A 21,017-nucleotide genomic window follows, 5' to 3' on the forward strand; every position below is an offset into this window, starting at 1 on the left:
ACCACCTTTGGCTCTCCTCTCCTTTCACGGATCCACCTGGTGAACAAGCCTACATCTTTTCTATCCTTAATGACCTAGAGCAGCTTGTACAGCACCCTACCCGTATCCCTGACCGCCTTGGAGAGAGCTCCAACATACTTGACCTCTTCCTCACAACTAATCCTTCTGCTTACTCTGTTAATCTTTTCTCTCCGTTGGGCTCCTCCGATCACAACCTTATTACCTTAACCTGTCCTATCACTCCGGTACGGCCTGTGGACCCTCCAGTGAAACGTCGTCTGTGGCATTTTGGAGCCGCGGACTGGGAGGCCCTCAGGCAGTACTTCTTTGATTTTCCCTGGAATGATTATTGCTTCCATGGCCGTGAGCCATCTGAGTGTGCCTTGCGCATTACGGAGGTTATTCTCTCGGGTATGGAAGCATACATTCCTTTCTCATATCCTTTGACTAATGCAAGAAAGCCTTGGTTTAATCACGCTTGTTCTAATGCTGTCCACAACAAGGAGAGGGCCTACAAAAGGTACCGGAGCCAACCCACCCCTGAATCACACCATCTTTACGTTTCTGCCCGGAATCGTGCTAAGTCTGTTCTTCGCTCTACTAAAAATAATTTCATCCATACTAAATGCTCTCAACTCTCCGACTCGAATTCTTCCCGCTCCTTCTGGCATCTTGCCAAAAATCTTTCTAACAACTTTACCTCATCATCCTTCCCTCCTCTTTTCTACTCTGATGGTTCTGTAGCTATTTCTTCTACTGATAAAGCAGATCTCTTCACACAGACTTTCTCCTCCAATTCTACCTTAGACGATTCCGGTGCTGTTCCTCCATCACTTCCCCCCTCTGACTTCCTCATGGCTGACATTAAAATTTCTTCAGTTGATGTACTTTCTGCCATCACTGGCCTCAGTACTAACAAGGCATATGGGCCTGATGGGGTCCCTCCTGTTGTTCTCAAGAACTGTGCTTCTGTGCTTACACCCTGCCTAGGCAAACTCTTTCGCCTTTGTCTGTCAACTTGTACCTTTCCTTCTTGCTGGAAGTTTGCTCTCATTCAGCCAGTCCCAAAGAAGGGTGACCACTCCCAACCCTCCAACTATCGTCCAATTGCTTTAACGTCCTGTATTTCAAAAGTTTTCGAGTCAATTCTTAATAGAAAAATTTTAAGGCATCTTTCCTATCACAACCTTCTTTCCGATCGTCAGTATGGGTTCCGTCAGGGACGCTCCACTGGCGATCTTCTCACCTACCTTTCAGACTCCTGGTCATCCTCCTTTCGGGACTTTGGCGAAAGCTTTGCCACTGCACTTGACATCTCAAAGGCTTTCAATCGAGTCTGGCATAAATCTTTAATTTCCAAACTGCCCTCCTACGGTTTCTATCCTTCTATCTGTGCCTTCATCGCTAGCTTCCTTTCTGGTCGTTCTATAGCCGCTGTTGTAGACGGCCATCGTTCTTCTCCTAGATCTATCAACAGTGGTGTTCCTCAGGGCTCTGTCCTATCACCAACTCTCTTCCTTTTATTCATCAATGATCTTCTAAGCTGTACATCTAACCCTATCCACTCATACGCTGACGACTCCACCCTTCACCTTTCCATTCGGTTCCTGCAACGCCCATCTCAACAGTTACTTCAACAAGCAAGGGATGAGGCTGTGGCACACCTAATGTCTGATTTGGCTCGTATCTCTGACTGGGGTAAAAATAATATGGTTGTCTTTAATGCATCTAAGACTCAGTTCTTACACCTATCAACCCGACAAAATCTTCCACAGGTATACCCACTAATGTTTAATAATATTCAGCTTAATCCTGCATCATCCTTGAACATGCTTGGGGTTTCATTTACTCGGGACTTATCTTGGAAATATCATATTACATCTCTTGTAAAATCTACTTCCAAGAGATTGGGTGTGCTAAGCCGACTCCGCACTTTCTTCACCCCTGCACAATTGTTGACTCTATACAGGGGTTTTATCCGCCCCTGTGTGGAGTACAACTCTCATGTGTGGGGAGGTTCCCCACATACAGATCTTCTCAATAGGGTGGAGGCAAAGGCTTTTCGTCTCATTAACTCTCCTCCTCTTACTGACTCCCTTCAACCTCTGTCTCTTCGCCGCACTGTTGCATCTTTATCTCTTTTCTATTGCTACTTTAATGGTCACTGCTCCTCTGAACTCTCTGCTTGCATTCCTCCACCTCTACGTCGGGCGTGTAGCACCCATCTGGCAGCAAACTCTCATCCTTTTTCTGTCCAACTCTAATGCAAGAGTTAACCGTTACTCCCAGTCTTTCATTTATGCAACAGGTCAACTCTGGAACTGTCTCCCTCTGTCTGTATTTCCTGCTGCCTATGATCTCCAGTCTTTCAAACGCAGTGTGTCCAGGCATCTCAAAATGATCGGATCTTGAATTTGGCTCTATATTGTATTTTGTTTTTCTCTTGGAGGGAACTGTTACTGCGGGCTCATGGCCTTTGGTTCCTTCTTCCTCGCATAAAAAAAAAAAAAAAAAAAAAAAATCTAAAATAAAATAACACCAAGACTCAATGCCTTGAGGTCACTTGCCCATACAACATCTGACACAACAAATAAACCACCACCACAGTATACAAACAATATATATGTTCAGTGATGAATTATGCAAGCCCTGTTTGGGCTCCTAACCTAACTAAAACACACTACAACACTCTACAGACCATACAGAACAAGGCCCTAAAAATAATCACAGGCTGCACAGCTACTACACCCACAGACCATCTACATCAAGAAACCAAAGTCCTCAAAGTCAAGGATTACCTAGATATGAGAGGCACCCAAATTCTTGCTGCAGCCTCCACAAACCCACAACATCCACTACACTACATGGCAGCACATCCACACACACCAAGGAACATCAAAACAACACCCAGCACACGATATCATACACAAATACCGCCATCTCTCCCCCCTCAGACGGGCTTCCAGAAGCATATCCATACTCAAATCAGTTGCCACTCCATTCAGTCACTTAAAGACAACACACAGCTACACGCACGGCCTCCTGATATCCACCCTCATGAATCCTATCTCCCTCGTGAGGACAGGGTCCACCTGGCCAGGCTGAGATGTGGGCAGCATCCAGCCCTCTTAAGTTACCAGAAGAGGCTGGATGACTCCATTGCAGATGCCTGTCCAGGATGTAACACAGCACCCCATACTATTAAGCATATTATGGAAAACTGCATTGCACACCATCACCTACACCAACAACATAACATGCAATCCTTGAGAGCTCTGTGGGATAGCCCAGGTTCGACCATGGCCTTCCTTAGGGACTAGGGGCTGTTCAACCAGACCGCCTAGGGAACAACTACTACTACTACATGGGGCTCAAAACTGACCCCTGGTGCACACCAACATTCACGGAAAACTCACCAACTGCCATTCACCCTTGCTTGGCTGCGAGCACCCACATACATGGCCATAACCACCCTAACCAGCTACTCTTTGATCCCAAACTTTCTTATTGCCCACTTCATCACCTCTCTACGGATTCTGTCAAAGGCCTTCTCCAAATCAACAAACAAAAAGTACAGCTCCCTTTTCTTTCCTATGTATTTTTCCTGAGGCTGTTGAACAATGAATTTGGCATCAATGGTCCATTTGCCTGGAATAAACCCAAACTGCACCTCATCAATACTCACTCTTTCTCTAATCATACCTTCTAGAACTCTCTCCATTACCTTCATTATCTGGTCTGAAAGTTCAATGCCACTATAACTTCCTCTTTCCAAGGCATCACCATTCCCCTTATACACATTTCAAATTACACTCTTCAGCCAATCATCCGGAACAACACATAAAATCATATTTATCAGGTCAGTGACCAACCTCACTCCTATATCTCCTGAGGTTTTCAACATTTCAGCAGTCAACCCAGACACACCTGCTGCCTTCCCTTCCTGCAGCCTGCCTATTGCCCTGCAATAGGGATGAGGTCATACAGTGTGACATCAGGGATAAGGGACGAATAGGTAGGTTACCAGAGATCGATCAGCAAGAAGAAACATCATTAAGTGACCAAGGACCAATGCATGCAAACATATTGGAGTCCTTATAAATGATATAATAATAATAATAATAAATAATAATAATGATAATAATAATAACAATAATAATAATAATATGACAGATACATCACAACAATAAGAGGAAAATAGCCAAATAAAGGCCCTAAGCTCAGGAAAATATCCAGTTTAGCTTCTCCGTGAGAGGGGATGGCATGCATGGTGTACCACTACCAACTTGAAGTTAGCTGAAAAAAAGAATGCTCATGCCTGGCAAGTGCCAATATGCCCAACATAAAACCCATGTTACAGCCAGTAATAAACATGATCTATGCAATGTAAGGGCTCTAAAAGATTCCCAAGGAAAGAGTAGTGGAATCTCAATAAAATCACCAGCACAGTCAAACTGTGCAGAGCAGCAAAAAGCAAAATATGAAAATTCTCAAAACACTGAAAAAACAGGATAATGGTAATTAAAAACAAGATAAAACTTATGACCACACAAGTATTGTACATACTAGCATGGTTTCCAAAGAAAAGAATGGAAGCAAGCACAGACAGTGTGGTACTAACATGACACTAGCGCCAAACAAGTGCAGTATAAATCTTCTGGCTGCTGATTTAAATCAGTGGGTTGGACAGAGTACCTGGTTAACCAGACAGACCCCTATAAGGCTGTGACCCTTGAATGTTCTTAACTTTATTATCTCTCCAAACCACATACCGTATCTGCCTCACTCTAACAGCTACAGATCATAAGCCATTCACACAAGTATCAGTCTGTTCCTACACATGACTCATTCATCCATCATCCAATCCTACATCGTCCCATGAGGAGAAAAACTTTATACATCCACATAACGTACATACTAACACACTCCATAATCCTTCCCAGTTCACTCTGCAATAAAGGTTCTTGAGATGTACATAAACACTGTACCTGGAAGTTCTTTTCATAATTATGCTGTCTCCACTCTCTGCCTTATTGTAGTAGTGCAAACATTTGATCCACACATCTAACACTCTGAAAACCATCCTATTTACTCACCAGATATTCTATTATATGCCTTACCTTTTCTAATTTTCATACCATCCTAGGGTAGGAAAGGAGGCTTGGATGATGATGATAATGATGACCAATATGATTGATAATGAACATGACTGTTGATGATGATGACTGATGATGATGATGATGATGACTGATGATGATGGTGATGATTGATGGTCATGATGATGATGATGATGATGATGACTGATGATGATGACTGATGATGATAATGACTGACGATGATTGATGATGATTTCATGATGACTGATGATGATGATGATGATGAGGAGGAGGATAACTGATGATGATGATGACTGATAATGTTGATGATGACCTTTTATTTATATTCATGTACACTTTTCCTACACATTGTAGACCCATTGGAACTGCAGGTTGAAGTTGCCCTTCTCCTGTAGTCTACCATCTTTCATGGGGACAGGGAGAGATAAGGGATGTTTGTATATCCATGCAGAACTGCAGGCAAAGAGGAAGACATGGAGGCGATTAGTTTGTGCCCACCCCTTATGGGATTCACATCTCGTGATAAATACTAACCATATGAAGGTGTCTCTTTCTAGTACCCTTACAACATATAGCAGGCTTATTCCATGATTAAAACTGACATTAACTTTGGGAGCCTTTATCTTTGTACAAAAGTTTTATTGCATCCCTTTCCCACTCCTGTGACACTTCACACATTCAGGTTTTCTGGCATATGGTATATTCCATACAAGTTCATTGCACTCCTTCCACCATATATTACCATTTCATTGCATATCTCAACAGTCATTACCTTCTCATTCTTTAGTCTCTTCAAAGTATTCTTCACTTCTGTCACTACCACATTCTCATGCACACTCTTTTATTTTTTGTGCAAGATAAAACCCAATCATGTTAACAATCATTGTCTATCTATCTATCTATCTATTGCCAGATGCCTTAATCCTGTACGAGGTGACCACAAACAAACTGCCTCCACGTCGCTCTGTCCCCCGCCATTTCACTGCCCTGCTCCCAACTCACACCCCCCTCTCTCATATACCTCTCCATCCTCGGCCTCCCCCTCCCTCTCCCCCTCCTCAACCTCACTCACATACACTCTCCTCATCAGTCTCTCACCCTCCATCCTCTCCACACGGCCAAACCACCTCAATGTGTTCCTCCTAATGCTTCCTATCACATCCACATCCACATCCACATCACAATGCCCCTTTATATCCTCATTTGTTAGCCTGTCTCTCCATGTGACTCCACAGGCTCCTCTTAATTAACTCATTTCCACTGCTCTCACTCTTGACTTATGTCCTTCCAACAACGTCCAAGCTTCACTTCCATTCATCTGTTTCCTAATCTTTCTACCTATCCTCACTTATCATACAGTGATGTGAAATACTGCATAGAGTTAGAATGTTAGTAATGACAAGTTATAATCTATGGTGTACAATTAAGAGCAAAAGTATTAAAAGAGATCTTCAGTCATACTTAGCAAGAGTCAAATATCCTTACAACAACTTCATCATCTAATGAGCACATACGGAACATATTATTTTCAATAAGGCAACCAACTGTAACACATTAGTTGCATATATAATGAAGTACTGAGGTTCAAGTTGGTGCTGGAGAGGGATACTTTCATATGGAGGCACGAATATGACAGAACTGTTCTACTGCCTGATTGTACAAACATCCAACTTCCTTCCTGTCCTCCAAATAAAGGGAGAATGGTAGACTGTAGCAGGGGTGCAACTTCAGTCCACCATATTCATGATGAAGATAAACCTGGGGTTACAGGTATTAATAGTACAACTACTACCACTACAAGCGACCTCCACACTTAACAATGTACCTGTGCCACACAACCTCCATTAAGATCCCTTGAGAGATATATGACGGCGGACTCACCTTCAAGGACCATGTACAGAACAGCAAGAGGCAGCGCACCCCAAGACTAAATGCATTCATGGCAATTCTAGGGGCAAGCTTCATGCAACAAAACAAACACCCTCCTTACTCTACAAACAATAGATCAATGATGTCCTCTGCCCCCCTAGCGCAGACTTCCATCCTGCCTAATACTGTATTCACTACAACATCATGCAAACTACATAGATCAACACCCTACACATCACCACTGGCTGCACTGAAACCACTCCTACAGCTCACTTACACTCTGAAAGTTAAGTCTAGTCTTGATACAAGAGGCACACATTTCTATTCAGCTGTCTAAGTTAATACATAACATCCATCATTACATGAAAGAGACACACACCACATCTAAGCACATAAAAAGATTACCACACAAACATTATCAAACTCTCTACAACATTCCACCACCAGACATTACTGCATTAGCAATGAAGAAGCATCTACTTAATCACTTCACATGCAAGGCAATACAACACCTCAATCAAAACAAAATATTACAAGCCTCCCTACTGACATCCACCCACTGGAAGTGTCATTAACCCCTTAAACGCGGATCGTCGCGTTTGCGACGCTCGGCGAAAAGGACATAATGGCGGGTCGTCGCGTTTGCGATTCTAGTAAATTTTGAATAACCGCGGGCAAGCAGGCTCCAGCTGGTATTGTCTATCAGTACCACCACCCTCAAGCTACAACTAGCATACTTTACCTTTGTACTACTGACCTCAGTTGTTGCCAAGTATCGCGTTTTCCCCCCGTCCCCCCCCCACCACGGCCCGGCCAGCCTGGCTGTGATACATGGCAGCGCTCTGAGCACTCAGAACTGTAAATCTGCGCTCTCCTCTCACAAGCAGTTTATGCTACTAGGAAACGCTTGTTTCCCCAGTTGTAACACTAGCTTTTTTTCGCACGGTTTGCCCCTGTTTCGCGTCAGTTTACTGCAGGCTTTCAAAGTGACATTATGGCGAGTTCTAGCTCTTCCCAGTCAGTGCAAGCAGCCGACAGGAACGAGAATAAAGTGGCGGGCGTAAGGCAGAATAAAAAGCGCGCCGTGGTGATCTTTTGGGAAGTAATATGATTGAAAATAATGTAGTATACATGTTTTTAGCTGTGAAAATGGAAATGTTTGTTGAGTGACGGGAAGACCGCCGCCACAGTGCATGTCGGCCGTACGCTCCGTTGATTTTAGCCTTATTTTCAGTTTCAGTGCTTATTGTACAAATACAGAATCCTAACTACCTTTACGTTGTAGTATAAAGTTTACTGTGACAGAATGAGGCTGTGGTAGAGGAGAAACCGGGTTGCTGGAGGTGTGAAAGTGAAGATTTGGTTACCCAACTTTGCAAGTCTCCACAAGTCCTTGGGTAGTCCACGAAGGCTCAACGCCTGTCTCTGGAGAAAGCTGAATGTAAGTACTATCTGCCATACCAAGTACAGTGCTCGTCAGAAGTATTCAGCGTTGTCCGCCGGGCGCGCAATACTTATGGCCCAAAAAGAATCACCCATTTTTGGGGGTAAGAATTGAGCCACAAGTTTGAGCTCCGAGCATGACGTCACGGTAGCCTGAGGCCTTCTGATGCGCTGGTTGGTTCCCGCCTCAGTCGCCCACGGGCTGCCTGAGAGAGAGGAACTCCGCCGAGTGTCCCTCTCAAATTGCGCCATTTTTTACCGAGTGTCCCGCAGTGTTTTGGCCTTCAAAACTTTGTTATAGCACCTACCCGTGAACTATCGAGTGAAATCATATCCCAGATCATTGCTCTAAAGGAGGCAGGCCACCAGACAAAGGAAATTAGTGAATTGGTTGGTGTGGCACGATCGACAGTGCGTCGTTGGTGTGCGCGGTTTCGGGAGGAAAACAGTGGTGAAGTTCCCACAAAGAAACCAAGGTCTGGTAGGCCTAGGAAAACTTCCCCAAGGTCTGTTAATGTTTTAAAACGTGCAGTGGAGTTTAATCCTTGTGTGAGTGCAAGGAAAATTAAGGAGAGCAACCCGGAAGTGTTTGGTGAGGTGTCAGTGAGAACAGTGTCTCGTAGGGTGCATGAGCTTGGTTACACAAGTCACAGGCCTGTGAAAAGGCCTCTTCTCTCTAGCAGCCAGAGAATTCGTAGGCTTGCCTTTGCTAATAAATATCTAAATTGGGGTGAGGAGCAATGGTTGTCAGTGTTGTGGTCTGATGAGGCAATGTTTAGTGTTACCTGTAAGAGAGAAGCATGCAAAGGTAGTGACCCACTTGACCCACGGTATGTAGAAAGCACAGTTAAACATCCTGATTCACTCATGGTATGGGGTTGTTTTTCAGGGAAGGGTTTGGGGAAGCTTGTTGTACTTCCCAAGAACCTCAGAGTGAATCAGGATGTTTACCTGGAGCTTCTGTGTGATCATTTACCAGACTCCTTCGAGCTAACAGATGCACGAGTGTTTCAGCAGGACGGTGCACCTGTTCACAAGGCCAAATCGGTCACCAATTGGCTTCGTGACTGCGAGGTATCATTCATGACAGACTGGCCAGGAAATAGCCCAGACCTCAACCCGATTGAAAACCTCTGGTACCTCGTAAAGAAGAGTCTCCAAGGGAAGGACGTGAGCTCTCTGCCTAAGCTGGAAGCCGCCATTCGTGACTCCTGGGACAAAATACCCCTCCAGCACCTCAGGAGCCTCGCCCTTTCACTTCCAAGACGTCTCAGGTCCGTGAAGAAACGTAAAGGCTACCCTACGAAGCACTAAAGGTAAATAAAATTCATTATTTATATGTTTTTTCAATGTTGAAAGGTTTGTTTCTCAGGAGGGACGCAGGGCGCCCCATACTTCTGACGAGCACTGTATAATGTTCTAGGGTTAATCTCTGATTTTTGGCGAATATTTTCCTACAGGTACTCAGACCGCGATACAACCCCGCCACTCGGGGAGGAACGACTGTGCACGGCCGCGTTTAAGGGGTTAAATGGAGATGATGAAGTTTACCTTGCTAGGTTTAGATCATGACATCAAACAGTCCTCGGCTACCAGCTTACAATAGATACGGGTTAGATAGAATCACAGATGAAACATACCCTGCCTACAGAATGAGCCCATGCAACATAACACATACAGTGGAGTATAGCACAGACATGTCACACTAAGATACAGACACAGCATCAGTGATGTAAGGAACCTATGGGACAACCCAGCAGGGCAGTTGCTTACCTGCAGTCAATATATCTGCTTGATCAGATGGACCATAGTTGAACAACAACAACATCTAGGATTAAAGCGGCCCCTTACTTGTCTTTCTTGCTATGGTCCCAGACTCACTTAGACTGCCGCAAAGTGGCCACTTCGTTTGGACACTCCTACAGATCTTTTGCTGAGGTTATGCTGAAGATTGTCTGTGTTGTGAGAGAGTGAAGTGCATGGGGTGAGTATGTTTTGTGGTGTGGGGATTACATTACAGTGAGCATAGCTGGTTGTTCATGAGTTGTCATTTGTGTTGGTACTGAAGCACAGCACAATTTGCAAACAATTCACCAAGCCATCACTTTACTTTAAACAGCAAAAATGCATAAAATCTCCCTGGCTTATGTACACTCAATCAAAAAATGTCTTTACAATTTTTTTGCTATATTTTGAAAGTGAACAAATCACTTAAAAATACTCTCCAGTAAATACATGTACTCATGGTTGTGTATTGCTTCTGTTTTACCAATAGTGCATAAAGCAAGAACTTATAACATATGAAATAAACATTCCATTCTGGAATAAAGTATTTGGCTATACAACAAACACAATCAGAAACTGTGCTCATTGTGAAATCACTTACCACCCATATAGTTTTTTGACTGAGTGTATCTTTAATGAATGTAAAACACATTTACCTACAAAGTGTTTATTTACAATAAAGCCACAATGTACCAGTACAGAAGTACAGTTCTTAAAAAATGGCAAGACAAGATATATCAATTGGGAAAATGTTTTTACTTACTGCATGGCAAGCCAAATTTTAATGGATGTAAAAGTCATCCTCATTATTAATTAGTACTAAGTATAACTACATTCTCTGCTACACATCACGCTCTGCATAAATGATGAAAGGTAATTTTGTGCTACATAAAGAAAAAAATTTAATTAAATCTCTACACAAGTGTAAATGTGGCCAAGATTCCTGAGGCCTTAATAATATGTGGACGATTATGGCCAATTTCACTGTGAATGTTCTTGGTAACCTTCCCAGCTTCATATGCTTTCTCCTTCCTTGTCTCTGAATCTTACCTTTCCCTTTTGAAAATGGGGCAGTACGATGATGATCATAACCAAATGGTAGTTGTCACCAATGTAAAATTCTTTAACCTAATAAGCCCAGGACATTTGCTTAATTCTTGCCATCTCCGGATTATTTTATTCAGCTTAGTTAAGACTCTTAGAACTGGCAGGGTTAGCCACTGCCTTTGTAAACCCCTTCATTTCATGAGACATTTCCCAAACTTAAAAAGTCTGGTGGCAGCATGAATAAACAACAACGAACACATCTGAATTCAAGGGGTTCCCGATGCTTCAACAGTAATATAAAATTTTCAAATTCCAAGCCTATTCTGTGCAATACAGTATTTCCATATTCCACAATTGATTTCCAGTGAAAACCCACATACAAAAACATGTATGAATAAGATATTCTATACATTAAAAAATTAACTTACTAAGCACTTTCACCGGAGGCACTGAACACCCAAGCATAAGCCCGATAAACTCCGCTGATAGGATACCAATACCATTTTGAGCTTTCTTCACCATGGTTGCTTTTATTTACAGAGTGTTCATCTTTGTCTTGTAAATTAAGTTTTTCTTGAATGCAGCTCCCATCATTTTTGTTCTCACTAGTAAAAATCCATCCCAGGGTAACAATATGCCAAATTTGTGCAGCAAATGATCTGGAAACTTCCTCCTTCAATTCTGTATCTCTTTTTTCATCTGTGACAGTACCATTCAGGTTATTAAAGGCAGAACCGGACTGATTACTTTCATGCTTCTTGTTATCAGAATCCCACCAGGCGGAAATGTAAGGAAGATGGAGCCAGGACGAGCTTTGGTCAGCACCGGAGTCACTTTCCCCTAGAATGTCACTCCTGTCTGTGCTCTGACCATCTCCAGTCCCAGCATCACTTGAACTCTTCTTTCCAACTGATGGGGATTGCAAGTATGAGGGGTCTGTGTTTGAGCTAGGTGGAGGGGGGTCTTCTGGAGGGTTTGAGTTTTTCCTTGTGTCACCTTTTCTTTTCCTGAGGCTGTTCTTTAGGTTCTCCTCCTCTGGCAAATTTGAATCCACCTTTGTTTTCTCGCCTTCAAAACCTGTGGAAGAATCTGACTGTGAGACGGCTGAATATTTACTGCTTCCTGCGTTACCATGGACCCCTGTGCTTGCCTTGTCAACAGGGTCCATCAAACCTTTACCAGTTCTCATGTCCCTGTCAGCCTGCAGAACATCTCTCATTGCCTGGAAGAGCAGCTCAAGTTGCACAAGAGTCTTTTCATCAGCAATTAGGTGATCATAATGGTCTCTGTTTGCCAGTTCTTCCATTTTCTTCAGAGATCTTTCTTTTTTCAAAGCTGCTCTTTCCTGGAATGACTTCAATTTATTCTTCAACTTTTCCAGCTTCTCAACAATTACACTCTGTTTATCTGGATCATCAAGCTTAATCCCTGTCAATTTTTCAATCTTACTTAGAAGCAGTGCCCTACCTTCAAATTCTGGGGCAACAACTTCCATAGCTTCCAACAGGTCAACAGCAACTTTTTTGCTGCCAACATTAACAGCCATGTCAACTGAAGATGAAGCCTTGTGTTTTACGAACTCACAAGGTGCTTCTCTGTCATGAACCAGCTGATCTTCAGAGATTTTATCTTTTTCCTCCTCTCGGTCAACCATTCTGCCATCTGGCAGTTTCTGCACTACTTTCTTGTGCTTCCCAGAGATTCTATTTTCAGAAATGTCATCAGCGAGTTCTTTGCTTACAGCTGAGGTCACTTCACTGTCATGCAAAAATCTGTCTTCACTCTCAGTTTTTGTTTCCAGTTTTATTTCAGATACAGCTTCTGACAATTTTACATCACCACTTCTTGAAGACTTGCCATTATCATGACTCCCAGCTTTTGCTTCAAATTCTCCATTACCAAGTGATGAGATTGCCACCTCACCAAATCTATCGTCAGTTGGTTCTTCTAACTCCTCTAACACTGTAATTCTCCTCTTCAGCCTGGGGTGTCTTAGATCTGGAGGAAGACTGACATACACATCCTGCCCCTGTTCATAAACTGACTGTAGGCTCAGGGCAGCTTGATGCAGCTTTTTCAGAAAGTTGGGAAAACCTGAAATACAGTAGATACAACCTGTTAGGCCAAATACAAACTTCAATGATGAAGTTTCATTATCAGCTAAATCACTCAATCCAATGATTTATCTTTATATCTCGGCTACCAAGAAGTAATTTTATTCAACTTAAGACAGACCTCTGGTAACGTGAAGAGGGTGTTGTTGCTGTGGTCCCAGGTTTATCTGGGCATGAACCCAATGGACTGGAGGCTGCAGATGCCCTTCTGCAGCCCACAATCATCCCTTCAGAGGGCAGGGAGGGAGATGAAAGAGGTTTATAGAACTGGGCGGCACCTACATGGTAATATCAGTGACACCATGTACAGGCAAGCACCAGCTGCTGCTGCTGTTGTTGAGCAACCATGGTTTTCAGGCAGCTGTTTGGGTGCCAAACCCAGTTTGGTGCCAGCCCATTTAGCGAAGGACATTTTGGCACAATGAACATTTTTTATTTGGAAAACTGTATTTAATTCTACATATTCTTAAATTCAGGAGCTGATGTGCAAAATACAATTTGTATCTGACACTGAAACTAAACGAACTAAAAACCTAACCTCTACTACTCACTATTACCAAACTGCTCAACTACTAAACCTCGCTTACCTGTTTGCTAACCTAACCTAACCGAGCACTGTATTCCTATTGCCTATTTTTTTTTTTTTTCTAACACTACAGTACTGGGCTGGGGAAGGTAATCTGGGTTCCTCTGCTGCCACAACCACCGTCACAACTTTTGCCACTAACCTTCCTGAGACAGAGTTTTTTTAAACTCTTCTGCTAAGTACTGCACTATAATCAGCAAAAACATGCTAATAATTTCAATCCTCTGACTGTGAACTACACACTCTGCACTTCATTTTAGTTAACATAAGACAATCTTACAGTACAGTATTATGTTCTAGAGAAAACTAATGCACCAAAGCTGATAAACTACCATAAGTAACAGTTTGACTGAGAATAAAGAACTTCTTATTTCATCTTAGGATGTAGATGATGCAGAACAGATGTCTGAATGATGAAAAAAAGTTTAGTTTCCCAAACAAGAATAGATTTTTCCAAAAATCTGGAGTGGAGGTAGTGTGAGAAAAATAACATCCACGTGTTTAAAAACAGATTAGGCAACTGTACAGCAGATATAGAGACAGGAAAACGTAAGTGTAATTCAAAACCTGTATATCACAACTATGTTACTACAAGCACCAATAATTTTGCAACAACTGAAAACATTCTCAGACATATGGAAATCTACTGGGTACAGTCAGTCTTCGATATACGAAAGGGATAGGGACCAAAAAAAACTCTTGTAATTCGAAATTTCGTATATCAGAACGATTTTCCCCACTGAAATATACATAGAAATGGGGGGATGCATCCCAGGACCCCCTCGAATCCCCCACCTAAACTTTACCCCCCCCACCATTTTGAAGTAAGCAATACCTGTGTACAATTGTAGAGAAGGAGGTGGTCATTTTCTTGTACATTTACTTTCTCTTCGTCACAGTCCCAACAGTGGAAGCTGCACGGCCTAAAGCACACCCAATCTCCGAGACTTCCTGCCCCTCCTTGTGGCGTCTTATAATTTCCAATTTCCTTTCCAGAGTTAGGGTATGGTGCTGCTGCTTCTTTGCAGCGGGCTCCCCCGATGCTGGAGATGATGAAGGGTGCTTGGGAGGCATGGCAAAACAATAAGAAAAGGTGAAGAGCTCCAAAAATATCCTCACGTACAGCGAAGCTGTGAGGAGAGGAGGGACGTGGACTCAAATGAAAAGTGCGCGAAAATTTGTTTACCAGAGAAGGGTTAGTTTGTTTTCTCTCAGGCAGTGAGCGCGGCGCTGTGCACCACGCCCATTTTGAATTTTTCGTACAGTATTCCATTAACCCCTTCATAGCTGCCGGCCTTGAACAACACTTTACTGTTTCGGTGTCAGTGATGTTGAGTTAGGGCGTCCTATAAAAAACTGCGAACAATTATGGGAAGGAAACGAAGGTCACTGGTGTGTTTACACATCCGTACTCTACCATCCCAAGCAGTCAGGTGTTCACTTCAGTCCAGATGTATTCGCCTATGTTTACATGCTTATGTTACATGCACTCTAATTTTGAGTAAGTTCCTTTCAGCAAGAGAACATAATTTACCACCCTCAAAATAGTCAGAAAAATATAGAAGACAAACTAGAGGAATATGAACTGAAGTGGTATGGTCTTTAGGCTGTATGATTATGCGAAAGATTATGGGTTTCACAATTTCAGGAGACAATATGGAACAAAAAAGTTTGCTAATCAGAAAAAAAAAAAAATTACTCTTTCGTCCCACATGTTCTCGTAGGTTAGAATTCAGTTCCACATTCTTTGCTCGGTATCGTTCTTCCCAATACATCTCGGACCGACTGAGCACAGTTATTTCTGCTCCTTAAAGTTAGTGTACATTTACTGCTCCTTCTTTTGTTCGTTCTTATGTGTACAGTGTGTGTGAAAGAGAGAGGACTGATACAAACAGTAATGTATTCCATTATCGCTTTCACAGCTGCCGGCCTTGAACAATGCTTTACTGTATTGGTGTCAGCGACATTGAGTTAGGGCAAGCTGTAAAAAACGGCAAGCAATTATGGCAAGGGAACGAAAGTCACTGGTGTGTTAACACGACCCTACTCTACCATCTCAAGCAGTCAGGCATTCACAGTTTACTTCATCCCAGATGTTTTCGCAAATGTTTACATGCTAATGTAGCATGCATCCTAGTTTTATTAATTCTTTCATGAACCATAGCAAATCACAGGATGGGTTTTGGGGAAAAAATAAAGGAAAAAGCCAGGTGTGCCAGACGAGTCTTTTCACGTATGTAAGAAAAAGAAACTGATTTTAGAAATTTGAAAAAATGGTCCTGAGGCCGACCACGGGAGCACATAAATTTTTCAACCCACAGACACTGAGGGAGCTAAACATATGCTTTACTTTAAGCAATAAAAGCACCTTACCAAACCAGTTCTTCCTGATAGTCTGTTATATTTTTCAGGTTATTTCTGGGTTGGTAAATAAATGTTTTTTGTTAAATCTGTTTCCCCGTCGTTTTTAGCTGTTCTGGTGTGACAACTCTTGTTTATTTCGTTAACATAATGGCGGAAAGGATTGTTCGTCCCTAAGTGTTTGACTAAACCTGGCCTAACCAAGCTTATCTGTACCTAATAATTTAACCCAACCTAACCTCCAGTTGGGAAACTGGGAAAAGATGTCCACCTTTGAGCGCGTTGAGTTTCTTCCACTGCGTTCGGAACAATCGTAGAGGAAAGTGATGATAATAACACGGAGGAAATTTTTCAGCAAGAAAAAGTAATTTGCCAAACTCAAAGTTTTCAGAAAATTACAGAAACAAGCTGGAGGATTATGAATTGAATTGATAAAGTCTTTTTGCTGCTTCAAGTGTACATTTACCAGTAAATAAATTAATCTAACAGTACTTGTGTTTTGTTTCCGCCAGATTAAACGTGACTTCGGACTATTCAGGCATCCCTTCACACCATATAGTCTGGATAATCAGACTATCTGTACAGTAATCACTCCAATATCCAACGTAATAGAGCCATAGGTAGGTCCGGATATTGGTTCTGTCCGGATATTGGGCCCCAGCTTATGGACTTGTACTTATGGACCCTAACTCAGAGAAACACCTATACAACTCCCTCTGGACATGCATAGCACCTATTTAAGACCCAAATCACACCAATAAGGCACATAAATGACTGAAATAAATGCAAAAGAAACATAAAATGAGGGTTTAGAAGTAGGTTCATACAATAATAAACATTCTGGTGACTGGCTCCTGGACTGGTACTTATGGACCCTAACCAAGCCTAACTCAGAAAAACACCTTCCTACTGCACATGCATAGCTCCTAACACCCTATTCACACCAATAAAGGACATTAAAAAGTGAAATGAGGTAAGGATAGTATGGAAAAAAGTACAGTATGAAACATTCTTATGTCCGGATAGTGGGGATGTTCGGATATTGGGCGTCCGGATATTAGAGTGATTACTATATTTCCTTTCGTATCGATTTTCGTATCATCGAGACAGATATTTTCATACTGTGGAATTTGTTCTATATTCATCACTTTCATACCATCGAAAATTTGTAGTTTGGGTTTTCGTATTTCGAAGACTCACTGTGCCCTCAAGGCTATGTTATCCAGCATGTTCTATCTATTGCCTGACACCATAATCCCGTAAGGGGTGGCCATCTGACTTTGAGTTAATTGTTTTACGGGGAGGGGCACTAACCCTCCACCAACCCACCTGCTGACACGTAGGGAGCACGTATGGTTTGGTTATGTGGTTACTATCCCGTGCTGTAAATGTTTCTTGGCTTACAGGAAACATTTGACTTGTCACTCAATGTAAAACCACCCGTAAAGAAAAGAAAAGCAATGAGAAGTGAAAGGAAAGATGGGAGAAATAGGAAGAGAGGAGGGCAGGCACAGAAAAAGAATGATATAAACTAAGGAAGAAGTAGACAGCATTACATCAAGTGAGTGGATGATGGTTGCCACCACCTACCACTAATCCTACATGTTATTATCCATAAATTAACAGTACAGCAAATTGAGCTACCAACATTTGGCCAATATTGTAAAGGGACTGCCGTAAATACAATAATAAATAGATAATAAATAGATGTGGGAAGAGACTAAGGGATATGTGTCAGGAGAGGAGGATGTGCATTTGTAACTCGTATTTCAAGCACAGAGATGCACATAAATATACATGGTATAGAGGGAACGGGGATCGTGTTGAAAGAAGCCTGATTGATTACGTGCTCGTAGAGAGGTCGATGATGGTAATGGCTGCTGATACGAGGGCTGTGAGAGGATGATGTGGAGGTCTGTCAGATCATATGATTGTGGTATGGAAGATCAAGATGAAAGGAGTGAGGTGGATCAGGAGAGAGAGAAGCAGTCAGGGAGAAAGACTGAAAGTTGAGAAGCTGAGGATCAAAGAAATGGCAGATGAATACAGGACCAAAGTAGAGGACGAGTTAGAATTACTGAATTGGAATGAAATGGATCTGGACAGACTGTGGAATGCATATAGGGACTGCTTAGTTAGGAATGCTAAAACGGCATGTGGTGTGGCAAGAGTAACAACAAAGAAGAAAGGTACGGGATGGTGGGATGAGGAGGTAAAGAGAGCAGTGGAGGAAAAGAGGAAGAAGTGGCTAAAGTGGTTACAGGATAGGGGTTCAGTTGAAATAAGAACTGAATATGTTGAGAGCAAGAAGCATGTAAAGAGACTAGTAAAGAGGAAAAAGAAGGAGGTAAATGAGGATCTAGGTAGAAAAATGAATGCGAACTACTCTGAAAATAGAAAGTTATTCTGGAAAGAGGTGCGGAAATGTAGAAGTGAAAGCGGTAAGAAATGGGATGGTGTGAAGGATGCAGGTGGTAGATTATTAACCCATGGAGATGAAGTAAGGACCAGATGGAAAGAATATTTTGAAAGCCTGATGAATGGGGATAGAGAAAGCAGAGCAGCTATAAACATGATTGGTTTTGGGGGTGTGCAGAGAAGGAATGCAGTGCCAGGAGACGTGACACTTGCACAGGTGAAGAGTGCTGTGAAGCGGCTGAAAAATGGGAAAGCAGCTGGGGTTGATGAGGTGTATGCAGAGATGCTAAAATGTAGTGGAGAGAATGGAATGAAGTGCTTGTTGGAGATATGTAAGAAGGCATGGATGAGTGAAACTGTGCCTCCAGAGTAGAAAAAGGCTGTGATTGTACCTCTGTACAAAAATAAAAGTGAACGAAGTGAGTGCAAGAATTATCGTGGCATAAGCTTACTGAGTGTGGTAGGGAAGGTATATGGAAGAATTATTACAGAGAAAGTAAGAGGGATATCAGAAGTCCTAACGAGTGATGAACAGGGTGGCTTTAGGAGTGGCACAGGATGTGTAGACCAAATATTTGTAGTGAGACAGATAGTAGAGAAGGCTTGTGAGAAGGACCATAAGGTGTTTATGGGATTCATGGACCTGGAAAAAGCATATGACAAAGTGGACAGAGAAGGATTGTGGAAAGTTTTGCGCATGTACGGTGAAGAGGGTAAGCTGTTAGGTGCCGTCAAGAGTTTCTATGATGGTAGTGAAGCATGTGTCAGGGTTAATGGGCATCTAAGTGAATGGTTCACAATCAGTGTGGGCGTGCGACAAGGTTGTGTGATGTCCCCATGGTTGTTTAATGTATATATGGATGGGGTGATGAGAGAAGTGAAAACACGAGTAATGGAGAGAGGGATTGCATTGGTAATGAATGGTGATGGATGGAATATCTCAAATTTGTTGTATGCTGATGATGCAGTACTGCTTGCAAGTACCGGACAAGAACTTGGTAGGCTAGTGCAGAGTTTTGCTGATGTCTGTAAGCATCGTTCCTTGAGAGTAAATGTAGAAATGAGTAAAGTGATGGTTACTGAGAGAGAAGGTGACTCCCAGTGCAATGTAACAGTGAATGGAGAGAGACTGGAAATGGTGAGAGAGTTCAAATACCTGGGTACAGTGATAGAAAAGACAGGAAAATGTGCAAAAGAAGTTGAAAGCAGAGCGACACAGGAAAGAAAAGTAGCTGGTGCAATGAAGGCCTTGATAAGAAACAGAGGCTTGAGTGTTGCAGGTGCACGAGGCTTACATGAAGGAGTGTTAGTGCCAACTTTAACATATGGATGTGAGACTATGGTGTGGCGTAAAAATGAAAAGTCAAGAGTAAGAGCAGTGGAGATGGGACTGCTGAGGAATGTATGTGGTGTACAGAGCGTGGATAGGATATGAAATAATGTGATTCATGAAAGATGCGGAGTGAGGAAGTCGGTGGACACCAGAATTGAAGAGAGTGTACTGAGATGGTATGGTCATGTGAAGAGAATGGATAACAATAGAGTGGTGAAGAAGGTATATCTGAGCGGATTCGAAGGAGGGAGGAGGCGAGGTAGGCCAAGGAGAAGGTGGAGCGATATGGTGGATGAATGTGAGAGGTTTGGAAGTCGGTGAGGCTAGGGAACTGACAGGAGATCGAGCTGGCTGGATGAATTTTGTGAGGAGATGTGCATGATCAGGGATATTTGGCACCCCTTTTTAATGTGGCAGCGTCTGGATTGACTCTGTCGGGTACGATATGTGAAGCTACAGAACGTGGTGAATGTTTTTGGCATATCCGATAGAGCCAGGATTCCGGGGGCTTGAATGATGAGTGAATGGAAGCGTGGCCCATTGGATTGAGCAATTTTGGGCTGTCTGGACATTGCTACTCCTCACCCTGCCCTTGGGTGGGAAAGGAGGTCTGGATGATGATGATGATGATGATGATGATGATGATGATAAGTCTTACTTTTTTTATATATTGCTTGAAGACGTGAGGATGCAGATCAGTAAATGTTCAAACTACAGTTCCCCTTTCAACCCAAAATAAGCCAGAAGTACTGATCGATTACAGCAAAGTAATTATGAGCACTTATTATTCAAACCTTCTCTCAGAAAACGATGAGGACACTAATTAGATACTTTGAAGTCTTTTCTATTTACTGTATATATCACCATGTGCAAACATTTTTCTTCAATGACACTTCCATCACAAATGACTGGGGGGGAGAGGGAGGATTAAACATTTCATGGGA

General features: G+C 42.5%; 1 protein-coding gene across 1 annotated transcript in view; it reads right to left on the reverse strand.

The window, feature by feature from the left end:
• Positions 1-10,877: 10,877 nt before the first annotated feature.
• The window catches only part of LOC145402551 (uncharacterized), a 62,924-nt gene continuing 52,784 nt past the window's right edge, over positions 10,878-21,017 (reverse strand). Inside the window, exon 9 of the mRNA XM_080274557.1 lies at positions 10,878-13,355. Within this exon, the coding sequence (XP_080130683.1) occupies positions 11,689-13,355 (1,667 nt within the window). The 3' untranslated portion in view covers positions 10,878-11,688. The remainder of the gene's footprint in view (positions 13,356-21,017) is intronic.

This window comes from Coenobita brevimanus, chromosome 58 (genome assembly GCF_032717465.1).
Source record: "Coenobita brevimanus isolate Jiangsu-jjx chromosome 58, ASM3271746v2, whole genome shotgun sequence".
Lineage (NCBI taxonomy): Eukaryota > Metazoa > Arthropoda > Malacostraca > Decapoda > Coenobitidae > Coenobita > Coenobita brevimanus.